General features: G+C 42.7%; 1 protein-coding gene across 1 annotated transcript; it reads right to left on the bottom strand.

The window, feature by feature from the left end:
• Window positions 1-598: 598 nt before the first annotated feature.
• LOC147620886 (pentatricopeptide repeat-containing protein At2g03380, mitochondrial-like) lies at window positions 599-4590 on the bottom strand. Its single transcript, XM_086825145.1, has 2 exons — window positions 4501-4590; window positions 599-4400 (listed from the first exon to the last, which is right to left on the bottom strand). The coding sequence occupies exon 2, from the start codon at window positions 4227-4229 to the stop codon at window positions 1161-1163; it is 3069 nt and encodes a 1022-aa protein (XP_086681271.1). The 5' UTR covers window positions 4230-4400; window positions 4501-4590; the 3' UTR covers window positions 599-1160.
• Between the last annotated feature and the right edge of the window lie 10195 nt (window positions 4591-14785).

Genomic DNA, 14785 nt, shown 5'->3' with positions numbered 1-14785 from the left:
TCAACCGATGCATGGTGCAATCTGAGCATCATCACATTTAAAATCAAAGATAAGCCGGTGTACCATGTTAAAATATCCTCATGCCCTCTCTAAGGAATTGAAGACAAGACATGAAAGGCTATGCATGCTAAGCTTTGATGCTTTGTTTTGCTCTTATGTTTGAGAAACGTCGTCGTGTTTGCCATGTTTAGTAAATGCTTTTGACGCTTGATTGTGCTCGTGTGGAAAATTTCTTTATTGTTTATCTTGTTTAGTAGAATGTGTAATGTGTTTATGTTATTCTATGGAAGAAGGTTTTCAGTGAAGCACATCTTGACTAAGGTGCTAGGGGTGTGATCTAAAGCTTCAATAGTAGCTTAGATTACATCTAGCACCTTGGCAAGAAATTACTCTTGTCCAAGGAGCTACTATGTCTCAATGAGAAGTACCTAGCTTTGCATAGTACTCACCCTATAATTGAGACGTGTTTGCTCCATTGGGGATCGTTGTAGGTTAGGTCGTGAGGTCAATACTTGTGGTAATATGAACATAGCATCCCTGACTTTCATATTGTGTAACTTACTATGCAATCTCAATGCTAGGTTGCTAGAGGCTTAGGTGTATGCATCTGTTGAATTCCCAGCTTGAGTATGGTACAATGCCTTAACGTGGGTATACGGTTGGGACAGTGGAATGGATGTCTATAGCTGTATCATTGTTTAAGCCTGTTATAGAGATCACCTAGCCAAAGTTAGGGTGGCTTTGTCCGCTGAGAGATCTTGTTGGGGCCCGGGCCGGGGGCTGCATGGGGAGAAAAGGGGGGGGGGGGGGGTGTGCGGGGATGTTTTTGTGGAGAGAGTGGCTGCAAGTGGCAGACACAGAACCATCTTGTCAGGCCACCCTTAGATTAGCACAAACAGCTAGCATGCATCCCTCTATATACATGAGCCCTATGGGAGTAAGTGGCATGGGTTTTTGTCTTGCTGCCTCTTCAGCCCACTTTGCTGCTGCATTGACTGCTTAAACATATTGACCTTTATTGTGCTCCTTGCCCAAGCCTTGCATTCTGCCCTTCTAACTCTTTTTCAATATCGCACCCATGCTTGGAGAAGACCTGGCCACAAACACATACAACACTTTCCTTACTTCGCAACCTTGGCCAATCATGGCTCCTCTTATGCCTAAAAGCTCACTCCCAATGCCTTGATCTCGTCCATGCACTCCCACATGTCCGCATCCGAATACAAGTTGGACAACAAAACAAATGATGCTGCATGCTTCTTGTCCAATCTCACTGCATGTTCAAAGGCATGTCTTCCTAGCTCCATGCTACCCCATTTTTGACAAGCACCTAATAGGATACTCCATGTCACAAAATCTGGTTGAGAAGGTATCTTCTCCAATGTCACAACAGCTTCACCAAGTTGGCCTGCACGACTATGTAGATCCACCATGCAATTGTGGTGCTTCATACAGGGAGCAATCCCAAATTCTTGGCACATGGCCTCGACATACTTATGGCTCTCATTTACAAGACCAACATGACTGCAAACTGTGAGAACATTCAAAAATGTGACACCATCTGGCTGTTTGGCGTCCACTCTCATTCTTTCAAACAAATCAAAAACGATTTTGAACGCTCCTTGGCGGGCATACCCTGCAATTAAGGCGTTCCATGTGACAACATCCCTCGTTAGCATTGCATCAAACACTTGCTGAGCATCAGCCATACTCCCGCATTTACAATACATGTCAAGAAGAGCAGTTGCCAAACTTACTTCCATGGCCTGAAATCGACTGTGAAGAGTTTTTCCAGCTTTAAGGGCTGCTGCACTCCCACATGCTTTAAGAATGCTCACAAATGTCCCACAATTTGGTAGCAAGCCTTGCTCTTGAACTTGTGCAAAAAGATTCAAAGCCTTCTCATTATCTTCTTGCTCATCATAACTGCAAATTAAAGTGTTCCAAGAGACTACATCAGGAGATACACCATACAGCTGCATTTGGTGGAAACAGTTCAATGCCTCCTCATCAAGCCCTTGTGCAGCGTACCCCGCCATCAGCGTGTTCCATGATACAATGTCATGAACCGGCTGCATTTCAAACACATCACAAGCTTCAGAAATTGAGTCACATTTGACATACATATCCAGTAAGCTGTTGCCAACAAGGAGATCCTCTTCAAACCCCTCCTTGGCAATCTCTGTGTGTACTTCTTGCCCCAGGGCTTTGATGCCACATGCTTTCAAAGTGCAAACAAACGTGGCAGCATTAGGAGAAACCCCCTCTAGTTGCATCTCCTGCAAACAGTTGAATGCTTCCTCACCGAGCCCATGTTCGGCATACCCGGAAATAAGTGCAGTCCACGAGACTACATCTCGAACCGGCAGCTTATCCAGCACTGCTTGTGCATCTACAAGTGAGCCACATTTGGCATACATATCCACCAGTGTGTTGCAAACTAATGGATCTTCTTCAAGACCACCTTGGGCAATATCAGCATAGATTTCATGGCCCTTGTGTATGAGTCCTAAGCTGCCACAAGCTGTCAAAATGCATGCGAATGTGACAGCATTTGGATATACGCCCTCCAGCTGCATGTGTTCCAAGCAGCTCAACGCTTCCTCACCGAGCTTGTGATCAGCATACCCTGCAATCAGTGCATTCCACGAAACCACATCTCGAGTCGCCAGTTTGCCAAACACTTTCCATGCTTCTGGGAATGAGCCAAACTTGGCATACATTCCCACCAGAGTGCTGATAACAAAAGGATCTTTGTCAAACCCTTGTTTTAATATCTTGCAGTGTAGTTCTCGGCCCCTACCTACGGGGACTTTGCCATCACAGGCTTTCAAGCTGCAGATAAATGTAACAGCATCCAATGAAAAACCCGCCTCGTGCATCTGCTCCAAACAGTCCAAAGCTTTCTCACCAAGACCCTGTTCAGTATACACTGCAATGAGTGCCGTCCATGACACTAAGTCTTGAGTTGGCAGCATGCTGAAGACTTCCAAAGCTTCTGTAAATGTACCACATTTAGCATACATGTCTACCAATGTGCTTCCAACAAGAGGATTTCTCTCAAATCCCTCCTTCACGATCTCACCATGTAATTCTTGACCCCTAACTAGATATCCTAAAGTGCTACAAGCTTTCAAGCTGCAAATGAATGTGATAGGATCCTTTGACACGCCTTCTAGTTCCATGTGTTCCAAACAATTCAGTGCTTCCATGCTCAACCCACATTCAGCATAGCCTGCAATCAATGTGTTCCACGAGATTACATCAGCACTTGGTGGCCTGCGATGGACTTCCCATGCTTCTGCAAGTAATCCGCATTTCACATACATGTCCACCAGGGTGCTTTTCACAGAAAGGACTGTTTCAAAGCCTGCTGTAGCAATCTTAGTGTGTATTTCTTGGCCCTTTTCTATGTCTCCTAGCCTGGCACAAGATTTCAAGCTGCAACTATAAGCGGCAGCATCTGGAAACAGGCCCTCCAACTGCATCTGTTTCAAACATTGCAGGACCTCCTCGCCATGCCCACACTCAGCATATCCTGTAATCAGTGCAGTCCACAAAACAACATCTCGAACTGGCAGCTCATCAAACAATTCCTGTGATTCTGTAAGTGAGCCACATTTGGCATACATATCCACCAAAGCGCTAGCCATGATGAGGTCTCCTTTGTACCTCTCTTTGCCAATCTCAGCATGTAATTTTCTGCCCCTTTCCAGGCATGTCATCCTAGAACAAGCTTTCAATAGGGACACAAATGTGTGTGTATTTGGATGCACAGAATCATCTTGCATTCTCTTGAGCATGCAAAACGCAAGATTCAAGTCCCCATACTCAGCATAGCCCACTATGAGGGAAGTCCAAGAATGGTCATTCCGAAGGGCTAACCGATTAGACACCTGCTCTGCACTGGACATGCTTCCACATTCGACATAAGCTTGAACAAGGTAATTTCCAAGCACTCTGTGACCTTCCAATCCAACCATGCTAAGTTGTCTATGCACATCCTTGGCATGTGTCAGACTTGCCTTCTTCCTGCATTTCTGGATGATGGAGATAAAGTCCTGCACTGGGAGCAGTTCGTCTAACGGTTCCTCCACGCTCAGCATCTTACAGTCATTCTTCTCTAGCAGATGTGCTCCAGGGCCATCAACCTTTAGATCAGAACTAGTGCTGCGCTTCCATAGACTGCACTTTTCTCCAACAACAAGAGGCATGCAGAGTGTAGACATGGCTAATGAACATAAGCTTTTCCCATGTTCAATCCCTCGATTCCCACGTCTACGGCTTCAATGAGACTCTGGCCAAAGAACCCTGGACTCCATGAAAGAACATCATTTCTAATGATGCGAAGGGCCTTCACAAAACAGGCTTGTTGTCAGGGAAGATCTCCCTGATTTCACCTGCGAGGGCATGTTTCAAGCCCATATTACATTAGACCTGTCAAAAAAATTGTGGATACAAAGTAATGCATAACCAAGACATGCTTTTATGAAGACTAACCCTTGCAATTGTATTAGGCATTCTGTTTGTGGGAAGGGGGAGTATATCCATCGGCTCACAACACAGTACCCCCGTCGCACAACTCGATGGCATCGAACCTGGGTCCTCACAATGGGACCCAACGAGTGCATTAGGCATTCTAATGTGCTATGTGCAAACATGAAACATGAGATTTCTTGCAATTGCCATGCAACTTTGGTTGTCACATAGTATCATTGTAGGTTGCCCCTAGGGAGGACTGCTCCCATATCTCCCAAAAGTCTTCTCAACCATAATGCCTCATATGAGGCAAAGCATGCTACTTTGCACTCATCCTCTGTAGAAGAAAGAGTCATTGCTTTAAGCCAAGGAATAGCTTAGCAATTGTGATTAGGAGTGGAATCCACTTCGAAACATGAGCATCGAGCTCCATTAGGGTGAATTAGAGTGGGATTGTTGATTTTGGTTCATGCAATTCATATTTTTTCGTAATTTGTTCATGGATTATTGAATTGGTAGCATAGTTGCATGCAATCCATTAAAAAACAATCAAATATTTAATTACTTGCATCACAATCCTTAATTAGGATTAGGATCATTATTCACACCCTATCAAGTCTAAAAATCATAAAAACTACCAAAAACCATGCCAAACTAACTCTCGGGTGAGAATGTGACCCCACAGAAAAAGACATAAGTCTAGACACGTGAGCCGAGAGACATGAGTCGTGAGCCTGGACATGTAAGAGCCGTGAGTCTAGACACATGAGACGTGAGGCTGGCCAAATATGTGAGCATACGGACATAATCCTAGAGATGTGAATCTAGAGGTAGGTATACCTAACATTGTACGAACCAGTTATTACTGCCACATAAAGACTCGTATTATGGACATACCTATGCATGTTCTTAGAAGATTTTCTTATCATAGAATCTGTACCAATAAATTCCAAGGAAATTAAAGTACAATTTATGTCCCAAGTACGACTATTTCATATAAGGAAAGTACGTAAGCCAAGTTCATTCAAAAATGGCATGAGCATGCATCATACGCGAGCTTGCACATGTGAGACAATAGATGTGAGTTTAGAGGCATAAGCTTGCAGACGTGAGCCTAGAGGTGTGAACCTAGACACGTGACCTTATAGACGTGAACCTAGACATGTGAGCCTGCACACGTGAACTTATAGAGGTTTGCTGGGTTTATCCCATGCAAACCATGACCAATAAGCAACCTAATGCAAATGTAATTATGACAAACAGAACATATCTCTTTTGTTGTACCACCATAGACAAGTGTTCCACAATATACCTAGTGCAAGTAGAAGCTCCACTCTCCATAAGAGCCCATTTGTAGAAGCGCCTTTACCACATAACCAAGTTCTAGTTCTTCTCCCATTTTGGATGAGGAACAACGAACATCGAGAAGGGTGAAGAGAGTGTCAAGGACTACCTCATCTCAAAAGGATCCATGTGAGTAATTCACATACCATGTCCTTAGCTGCACAACAAGCCTACAGCCTCAAGGCCAAGTTGGTGGAGGACAAGTGCCATTGGAAAGCACAACCCAACTCCATAAGGTGAAAGATCATGTAACTTAAGGGTTTCACATAACCACCTTCTTATGTTCCTCCCCGCCACCATGAGAATACGTAAAAGACATGCTGAGGATGTTGTTTGAAATGGGAAGGTGGTTTATGACAAACACAACACCTAGAGGTTCAGAGTTGGGCAAAACCAAGCCAATCCACCTCTCAAGGATGATGACTAAATTTGATGGAACTCAAGATCCCATTCAGCACCTAAAGAAGTTTGATACCCCAACTAGTTTCTCCTAGAACCACAACAATATGACAGTACTCGTCTCGGTGACATTGCTAACATCCACAACACGAGAGCTATGAGTCATATGAATAATACAATTCATATATGGATATCCAGATCAACTCTTAGTAGCCATTGACTATGCCTCCTTGTTTGAAGCCATGGTGCAACTGTTGGATTCAAGGTGGATCAAAGCACACATTAAACTTCATTCTTAAGCATAATTAAATTAAGTTGAAGTGATTAAGAATGCACTAATCAAATGAGCATAATGTGGCCAAGGTTAAGTTGTAAAATGAGAGCATATCTTATTGAAAATGAGAGGCCTAATGTATAGGCAAGTACATTGAGAGAGAGCCAAGCTTTGCTTACATCACCTATGAGGTGTAAAGGTGGAGAGTAGCTAGGCTAAAATAGCGGAGATAATTGAGCGCCTAAAAGATGTAGATTCCAAATGTTGAGAGAGACGCTAGGGGATGCTCCTAAATCAAGGGAAAATGGTAGGCTAGATTCTTGGTAAATGTGCTTCACCAAAGAGCACTTACAACAAGGATGAATGGTAGAAATAACCATAGGAAAATAGCTCATGTTGTTTGGGACATTATTTCTAACACCCTCCCATGAACCAAACATGGGTAAAGATAAAATAAGATAGCTAAGATATCCTAGGCTTAAATGCCCCTCCCACAATCAAAAAGTGGATACAAAGCTTAAGATATTGTGGGCATGATGACCAAGGTGAGGCTCCACAAAATAAAAGTGGGTGACTCATAAACAAAAGATGCCCATATGAAAAGATGATACATTAAAAGCTCCTTCGTTTACAATGCCACAAGAAAAGTATCTAAGCCTTAAAACAAGTAAGGGAAATAAAGTGAGAGATAAATAGACTAGTGCCATGGAACATCAAAAAGCATAATCACACTAAAAGGAAAGTAGGTCCCAAAGAAGACCTCATAATGTTCCACTAGATGGTGCTACACTTCTTCTTCTCCATATGAGTAGCCAGCCTTTGAAAAACAAGCTTTGTCTTTGTCTTTGTTCTTTTGAATCTCCTAGAGCACAAGCATTGTTGAAGCAGTGTCCTCTTGAATAAAAGGTCCATAAAGTAAACATGACACATGTAGCATACAAACCATATAAGAACACAAAGGCCAAGGATCACAAGTTGGAATTAGTTGGACTGTTTGGAATCAGCAGCTCGGAATCAGCTGGACGGAATCAATTGGACAGAATCAGCAGGATGGAATCAGCTGGTCGGAATCAACTAGTCAGAATCAGTAGGGCTGAATCAACATGACGGAATCAGCTGGACAGAATCAGCAGGATGGAATCAACTAGACAGAATCAGCTGGATGGAATCAACTAGTCAGAATCAGCTGGATGGAATCAACTAGTCGGAATCAGTAGGGCTGAATCAACATGACGGAATCAGTAGGATGGAATCAGCTGGACATGTCGGAATCATTCGGAATCAACAAGACATGTCGGATTCAACCGGAGCAGTCAAAATCCACAAGACATGTCGAAATCAGCAAAACAAGTCAGAATCAGCTGATCAGTTAGATTTAGCCGAGCAATCGGAATCAGCCGGCCAATCGGATTCAAGCAGGGGCAGTCGGAATCATCCAGGTAGTCAGAATCAGCTCTAAAGACTTGAAGAAAATCCTTGATGAAAACTCCTTACCCAATATTTTGGTCGCTTGAGCGTACCATCAGGAGCTGAAAACGTGATGACGTCGGCTCTGGCTATAAATATGAAAAAGAAGTAAGCTAACATCGAACAGTGAACTTCGATGTGTGTTGGACGTCAACGACGACTGGAGGAGGCATTGCCTCAGAGGATGTTGCTGATCGTTGATGGCATGGGATACTGAAAAGAAGCACAGCTGAAGAAGAACGTTGAACAACAGATTGAAACGACAATGGTGCGGGCTGTAGTAATTGAAGGCAACAATTCTATTGTTGTTTATTGGTCAGCAAAGGTGACGACAGAGAGCAATGTAACAGAAGATGTGGCTGTCTTTGATACCATGTTGGATTCAAGGTGGATCAAAGCACACATTAAACTTTATTCTTAAGCATAATTAAACTAAGCTAAAGTGATTAAGAATGCATTAATCAAATGAGCATAATGTGGGAGAGGTTAAGTTGTAAAATGAGAGCATATCTTATTGAAAATGAGAGGCCTAATATATAGGCAAGTACATTGAGAGAGAGCCAAGCTCTGCTTACATCACCTATGAGGTGTAAAGGTGGAGAGTAGCTAGGCTAAAATAGTGGAGATTATTGAGCACCTAAAAGTGGTAGATTCCAAATGTCGAGAGACTCTAGGTGATGCTCCTAAATCAAGGGAAAATGGTACGCTAGATGTTTGGTAAATGTGCTTCACCAAAGAGCACTTACAGCAAGGATAAATGGTAGAAATAACCATAGGAAAATAGCTCATGTTTGGGACATAAGGGCGAGAGAATTTAGTAACATGTCATGTAAGCCACCTTTGTAATGTTTCCATTACAAGGGCCCACACCATGTTGTCAAGTGTCCTCATGGAACCATTGCACCTAGTGTCTGAGCCCCATTCCCAAATCCCCCCAATGCTAAACCCCAATATCATTCCATATGGAGGCACATGTTACAAGTGTGGACATGGCTTCAAGGATTATCCCAGCAAAGTGATAATCACCCTAATGGTAGGAGCATCAGCCACTTCGGTGAGCCTTAACTTTTTAAGCTTGCAAGGAGGATTTATTTACACAATCCTTCTCAATATTATCACAAGGCTCCAAACCAAGTCGAGGGAAGTTGCCAAGGCAAAAAAGAAGCAGAAAGCTCAAGCTTTGACCTCAAAGCTAGCAGCCCAAGAGCTTGATGTGTGCAAGCCCAAAAGCTGAAGTAGGCCCTGAAAAGGCTAAAGGACTAGAACTGAAGGTCCAAAAGAAGAACCTTGAAGAGCACACAGAAATGCAACACACGATCAGTTTTCAAGGGTAGCAATGTCATGACCATTGAAAGTGGTTTGGATGATAGCTCCAAAGTTGCCTCCATTTGTAGAGATAACAAGAAATATCTTGTTCAAAGTAGCTTTTTCCAAAGAGAAGAAACTCAAATAGTACCCTAACCCTAGGTTGGAGAAAGAGAAAATGAAACAAGCCCGAAAGTTTGTAAGAAGGTACAGCAAGCTCCTCAACAAGCATTGAGGCTCTAGCATTTCCTTGTACAAAGTGTGGAGTAGACCATCTAATCAAGGACTATCCATACAACGTAAGTGGGGGAAGCCACAATAGCTCGAAGGGCCCCATTGCAATGTTATCATTATGAAGGACCTCATTGAGTAGTAGAGTGTCCATAAAAAATGGTTTCTCCTAAGCAACAAGCTCCTCAATAACCATTGATCAATCCAGCTTTACTTGTACAAAGTCTAAAGTAGACCATCGAATTAAGTACTATCCATACAAGTCAAGCGGGAAAGTGAAAACTTCCACCAATCTTGAAACAAGCCTCTTCTTGATAAGTATACAACCAGGATGCATTATTATAGGCTCAGTAAACATGCTAAATCAAGCTCAGGCCCACAAGTTGAACAAAGACAAGGTGGACGTTCACCAGTTTACTAGCTTCTACCTCTAAAAAAGGTAGCAGGAGGTGACCAAAGAGGGTAGGCAAGGGTGAGTCAATGATCCTTATCCAAGATGGTCCAGATAGGGAACCACAGAAGCAGAGTTAATAGGATCCAGTTAAGAGAGTGTCCTGATATAAACATTCCCCAAAACAAGCAGCCTCAAAAAGGCCAATGACCCCAAAGGGCGTGGGAGAATATCCCAATGCTAAAAAAGAGATTGGGAGATTAGAAACAACAAAGGGCTTAGTTTGAGAAGCTCAAGGAAAGTTTGAACAAAAATTAAGGAGCATTAAATCTCTTGACACAATGTATCCAATAAGAGGAGATAAGATAAAATAGAGAATTGGGCATCCCATAGGCCAATTTGAGAACAAGAGGAGGAACAAGAACTTAGCTCCTCCTCATGTATGGATCCTCATGTATGGAATGTTTGAAATAAGGGATGAGGTTTATACTCCTAGATCAAAAAATGGGATTGAACAGCTGGTTAGGGGAAAGTGAGATGGCATATGGACCACACTTGGATGTAGCTAGCTAGACATCATGAAAATGCCTATTGGACCATTTCTTTATAGCCTATGGTGAAGGGATATAAAAGAATGGGTTTAGGGAACTTTAGGACCATAAGTTAAACCATGGCACAAACCAAAAGTTGATACCTCACAACATGTGAGAGAATACAGAAATGCTCCTAAATTCATATAGATTCCAGTCAACCAATTGGGACATTACTACAAGAATGATGGAATAAATGATGGCATTCCTATCTACCATAGCAAATATTAAGCAACTAATGGTCCTACATAGTGAAACAGGGTTGAGCATCATTACAAAAAAATGGTGAAAAAAATGGCGAAAGTTGGCCTTAAAACAAAATGAACAGAACTTGTCATAAAAGATGGACGATGGAACATCTGTGAGACCCATGGGAATCTTACAATGGATTAAATTGAGAATATTTTCTCTTTGATATCATCACACTTTTGGGTGATGAATTTCTTGCACCAACCATATTCATATGATGTCATACTTGGCAAACCTTTCATGAGGGAGACCAGGTTGGTACATGATTGGGCCTTAGACTAAGTCTATTTGCAAACAAACAGAGAAGACTCATCTATCGATGGTTGAGGACAACCTTTTTGTAAATGAGTCAATTACCACTAATCAAACCACATCAGTGCAATTACGAAATAAGTTGACAAATGCTCAGATACGTCAAGGCTACAAAGATGCACAAAGATTTCTCCGAGCATTGGGGAGCGGAACTAAAGAAGGTTAGTACCCTTGCTTAGGACAAAAGAGAGACCCCAATCTCTATAGAATAAGTCATGAATTTCTAGATTAGAAAGGTATCAGAGGAATGAAGCCTTGGTAGAAAAGCTGGATGAGAGGCCAAGAGGATTTTGACCCAGACGGCAAAAGAAGATGATGTAATAGACTAAAGACCGGTTTCTAAGCATTATAAATCTTATACACTGTGGGTGACCGGACAATTGTTCGCCTTAGAGCCTAACGCTCTAAGGAAGGGCAAGAAGGCATTTTTATGACATACCTATGAAAGTCAAGGAGTTATACCTGGCAAAACTAGGGAGGATGAACAATGTTAATTGCTAAGGATATGACTTTGGATGAGGAGCTGGTAGATTTACTAAGATAATTTAAGGATTTCTTTTCTTGGAAATACACTGATATAAAATGCCTGAGGTGGTATAACATGCTATTCCTATCATAGAAGGAGGGGACCTTATCAAATGAATTGCAATTATTCCACAAGTGTATAAGAAGTGATTGTCAAACTGGGGAGAGGAGCCCAAACAATGTTAATTGCTAAGGATATAACTTTGGATGAGGAGCTAGTAGATTTTCTAAGATAATTTAAGTATTTATTTTCTTGGAAATACACCGATATAAAATGCCTGAGGTGGTATAACACATAATCCCTATTATAGAATGAGGGGACCTTATCAAATGAATTGCAAGTATTCCACCAGTGTATAAGAAGAGATTGACAAACTATCATGGGACCTCATGTACTTCTGTTAATCGCATTTTGGATTAACAAGTATGCTCCTTCAATTGAGGACATTAATAAGTGTCATTAAAAGGCACTATAAAAGTTGTACATTATGAGATATTGGCCACTCAAGGCCTAGTTAAGTAAGTTTTGGGCGCCCAAGTGTGAATAAGGGCCAAATGTATATAAGGCATTTTCTCATAATGAAAAGACACAATCCCCTTTGTGTTATTGAGAGCTCTTCTTTGTGTCTTGAGAGAGCATTCTAGCATTTTGTGCCTCTTCTATGCTTGTATGATTCATGCTTGTGTGGGATAGTGAGACAGAGTGATTGCCTTATGCAACGGTGTGAGCGACTCGACGGTGACAGCATGGAGGTGGAGCTTGGAGGTTTGAAGCTCAACAAGTGAGCTTGGAGGCCTCAAGGGACTCAAGTTCAAAACATTGGTAAATGCCCTACGATAGTTGTGTTCTATTGCTCTTCCTTTAGGTGAATGCATTAGTTTCCTCTTGGAGGTGTGGTAGCCCATAACATTTTTGGCGCCACTACCGGGGAGGAGTTAGAGACCACAAGATGCATGATTATTTGGTACTAGCCTGACTAGCCACTCTAGATGCATGTTGCAAACTGGCAATTAAATATGAAGATAATATGCTGGAAATTCTGCAACCAGAAGATGTCAAAATATCTTCGGCAACAATGACTTCTCATGTCTCGAGTCACCAAGAGATTGGAGCTCGTAAGCAAGCAAGTCGGAAACATGATTGTGGACGAGCTCAGTAACGCAATACTAGAGAAATTGAAGGTAAAGGAGGGAAGAGAAACATCTGAGTGGCATGGGCATAACAACCATCTTTACCCCCATAGGGAATTGGTGTGGCACTCTATGTGCAGATTGAATGACACTACCACCAAATGTCCACAATTAAGAGCAAGGCCATTACTCTATTGTGCACCCTTTGTAAAATTAGGGAATCATGACACTTCAATGTGTAGATATCCAAGGTTCCAAACTTTTGTATAGCTATCATGACCTAGAGCTCCATTGGCTTTACCAGCACCACCTGGACAAATCACTGGAGCTGCAAGACAACCCAACTCTTCCTATTTACTTAGGGGGATGTTCCAGGTACAGGACACTTCACCTCTACCACCACCTATTCTACCACCACAACCACCACAGGCTAAAATCAACCAAGTATTGATTGAAGAGCCATCAAAAGATATTGATATGGTACGTGAAGTAGGATTTAGTGGAGAATACTATGAAGAAGCTATGAAGGTCACACCAGAATTCTATGTCCTACAAAATAACACGCCAGTATCTGTGTTTCAAACCATGGTACAGTGGAAGGGTAAGGACATGAACTCGAACATGAGGAGGAGAGGACCGCTGGCTGCGAAGGGCCGCATCAAATCACTGAGTGCCCAAACAAGAATGTGGTTAACGCACCAAACCCAACAAGTGACTGCTTCGCCCAATGACATGCCAGTACTCACTTGTACTAAATGTGGTATTGATGATTTGATCAAGGATTGTCCATATCGCGCAAGTGGTTCGACTTCCACTTCTAATCAGGCCACCATCCAAACTATTAGTGTACAGCCTGGAAATATCACACCACTCAATGTCCTGACATGAGCCCAGTCTCAATTGGGAGAGAAGGGGAAGAACTGGACAGATGCGACCATTTCCAAAACTGGCTGCCGTCGCAGGAGAAGAGTGAAAAAAGTGGGTAGTAAGGGTGACACCAAGGCTACAATCCAAGATGGATCCGAAGAAGATACGATCAACACTAGATTCACCCAATCGAGAGAAGAAGGGGATCAAAGGATCAACCACAAAGAGCCTAAACCTAGGGGAGCAAAGCCAGAAACCATCAACCCCTAAAGGAGTCGGTGAGTACCCAAATGCCGACGAAGAGATAAGAAAGCTTGAGGATGCCAGGGCCTTAGTAGAAGAATGTCAACGGTTGCATGAAGCCAAGCTAGGATGTTTGAGGAAAATGCGTTGTGTGAGTCCATCCATTCCTTCCCTTGGGATTAGTACGAAACACACATTTGGGGAGAGCCCTCGATTTCCAGAGAACCTAGAGACATAGGAAGTCTCGCGACTGTACTATCCACACCTGTGCAAATGCCATTGGGGGTGCTACGCAGTTCACCAACCCTATGGATAGACATAAAGGAGTGGGTAGAAAGCGAACTAAGGCCAGCCAATACTATAGAGGAGGTTTTGCCACCTCTGGCAGAAAGAAACCTAAGAAACACAAGGAAAACCCGAGTCGTCACAAGAAACCAGTTAATCAATTGGGACGTTATTACGTAAGTGACGACACAAAAGCTACAATCCCAATTCATCATGCGAGTACCAGGCAGCACTGACTATCTTGGATGGTGGGACAGGGGTTAGCATCATCACAAAATGTTGCTTGGAGGAGAACTGGGGAAACCCCGATCTAAAAAGGGCAGATCTAATCGTTAAAATGGCTGACGGAACATCTTCAAGACCCATTGGACTTTTGGAGAATGTGAAACTCAAACTCTACGTTTCGCTACCATCATACATTTGAGGTAATGGACTTCCTGCGCGCCAACCCGACTCATATGACATAATATTGGGGAGACCCTTCATGAGGGAGTCCAAATTGGTGCATGATTGGGCATTAGATCACGTGTATGTGCGTACGGATTCACAAATTTTAAAGATAGATATGAGAACGTGGAAAGCACACCCCATGGAAAGGAAATTGTTCGGTAATGATTCGGTCACAACGGAGTGGACCACATCTATACAAATATGCCAACCCACGGTGAAAATTTCTAAGGAAGAAGAGGAAAT

The sequence above is a fragment of the Cibotium barometz genome, chromosome 31, assembly GCF_041138505.1.
Source record: "Cibotium barometz isolate CiBa-2024 chromosome 31, ASM4113850v1, whole genome shotgun sequence".
NCBI lineage: Eukaryota > Viridiplantae > Streptophyta > Polypodiopsida > Cyatheales > Cibotiaceae > Cibotium > Cibotium barometz.
The sequence above is the reverse complement of the archived record's forward strand: the minus strand, read 5'-3'. Positions and strand labels throughout refer to the sequence as shown.

Bases quoted from the DNA above. Each gene is read 5' to 3' on its own strand.
- LOC147620886 (XM_086825145.1), bottom strand. From the start codon at position 4,229: ATGTCTACACTCTGCATGCCTCTTGTTGTTGGAGAAAAGTGCAGTCTA.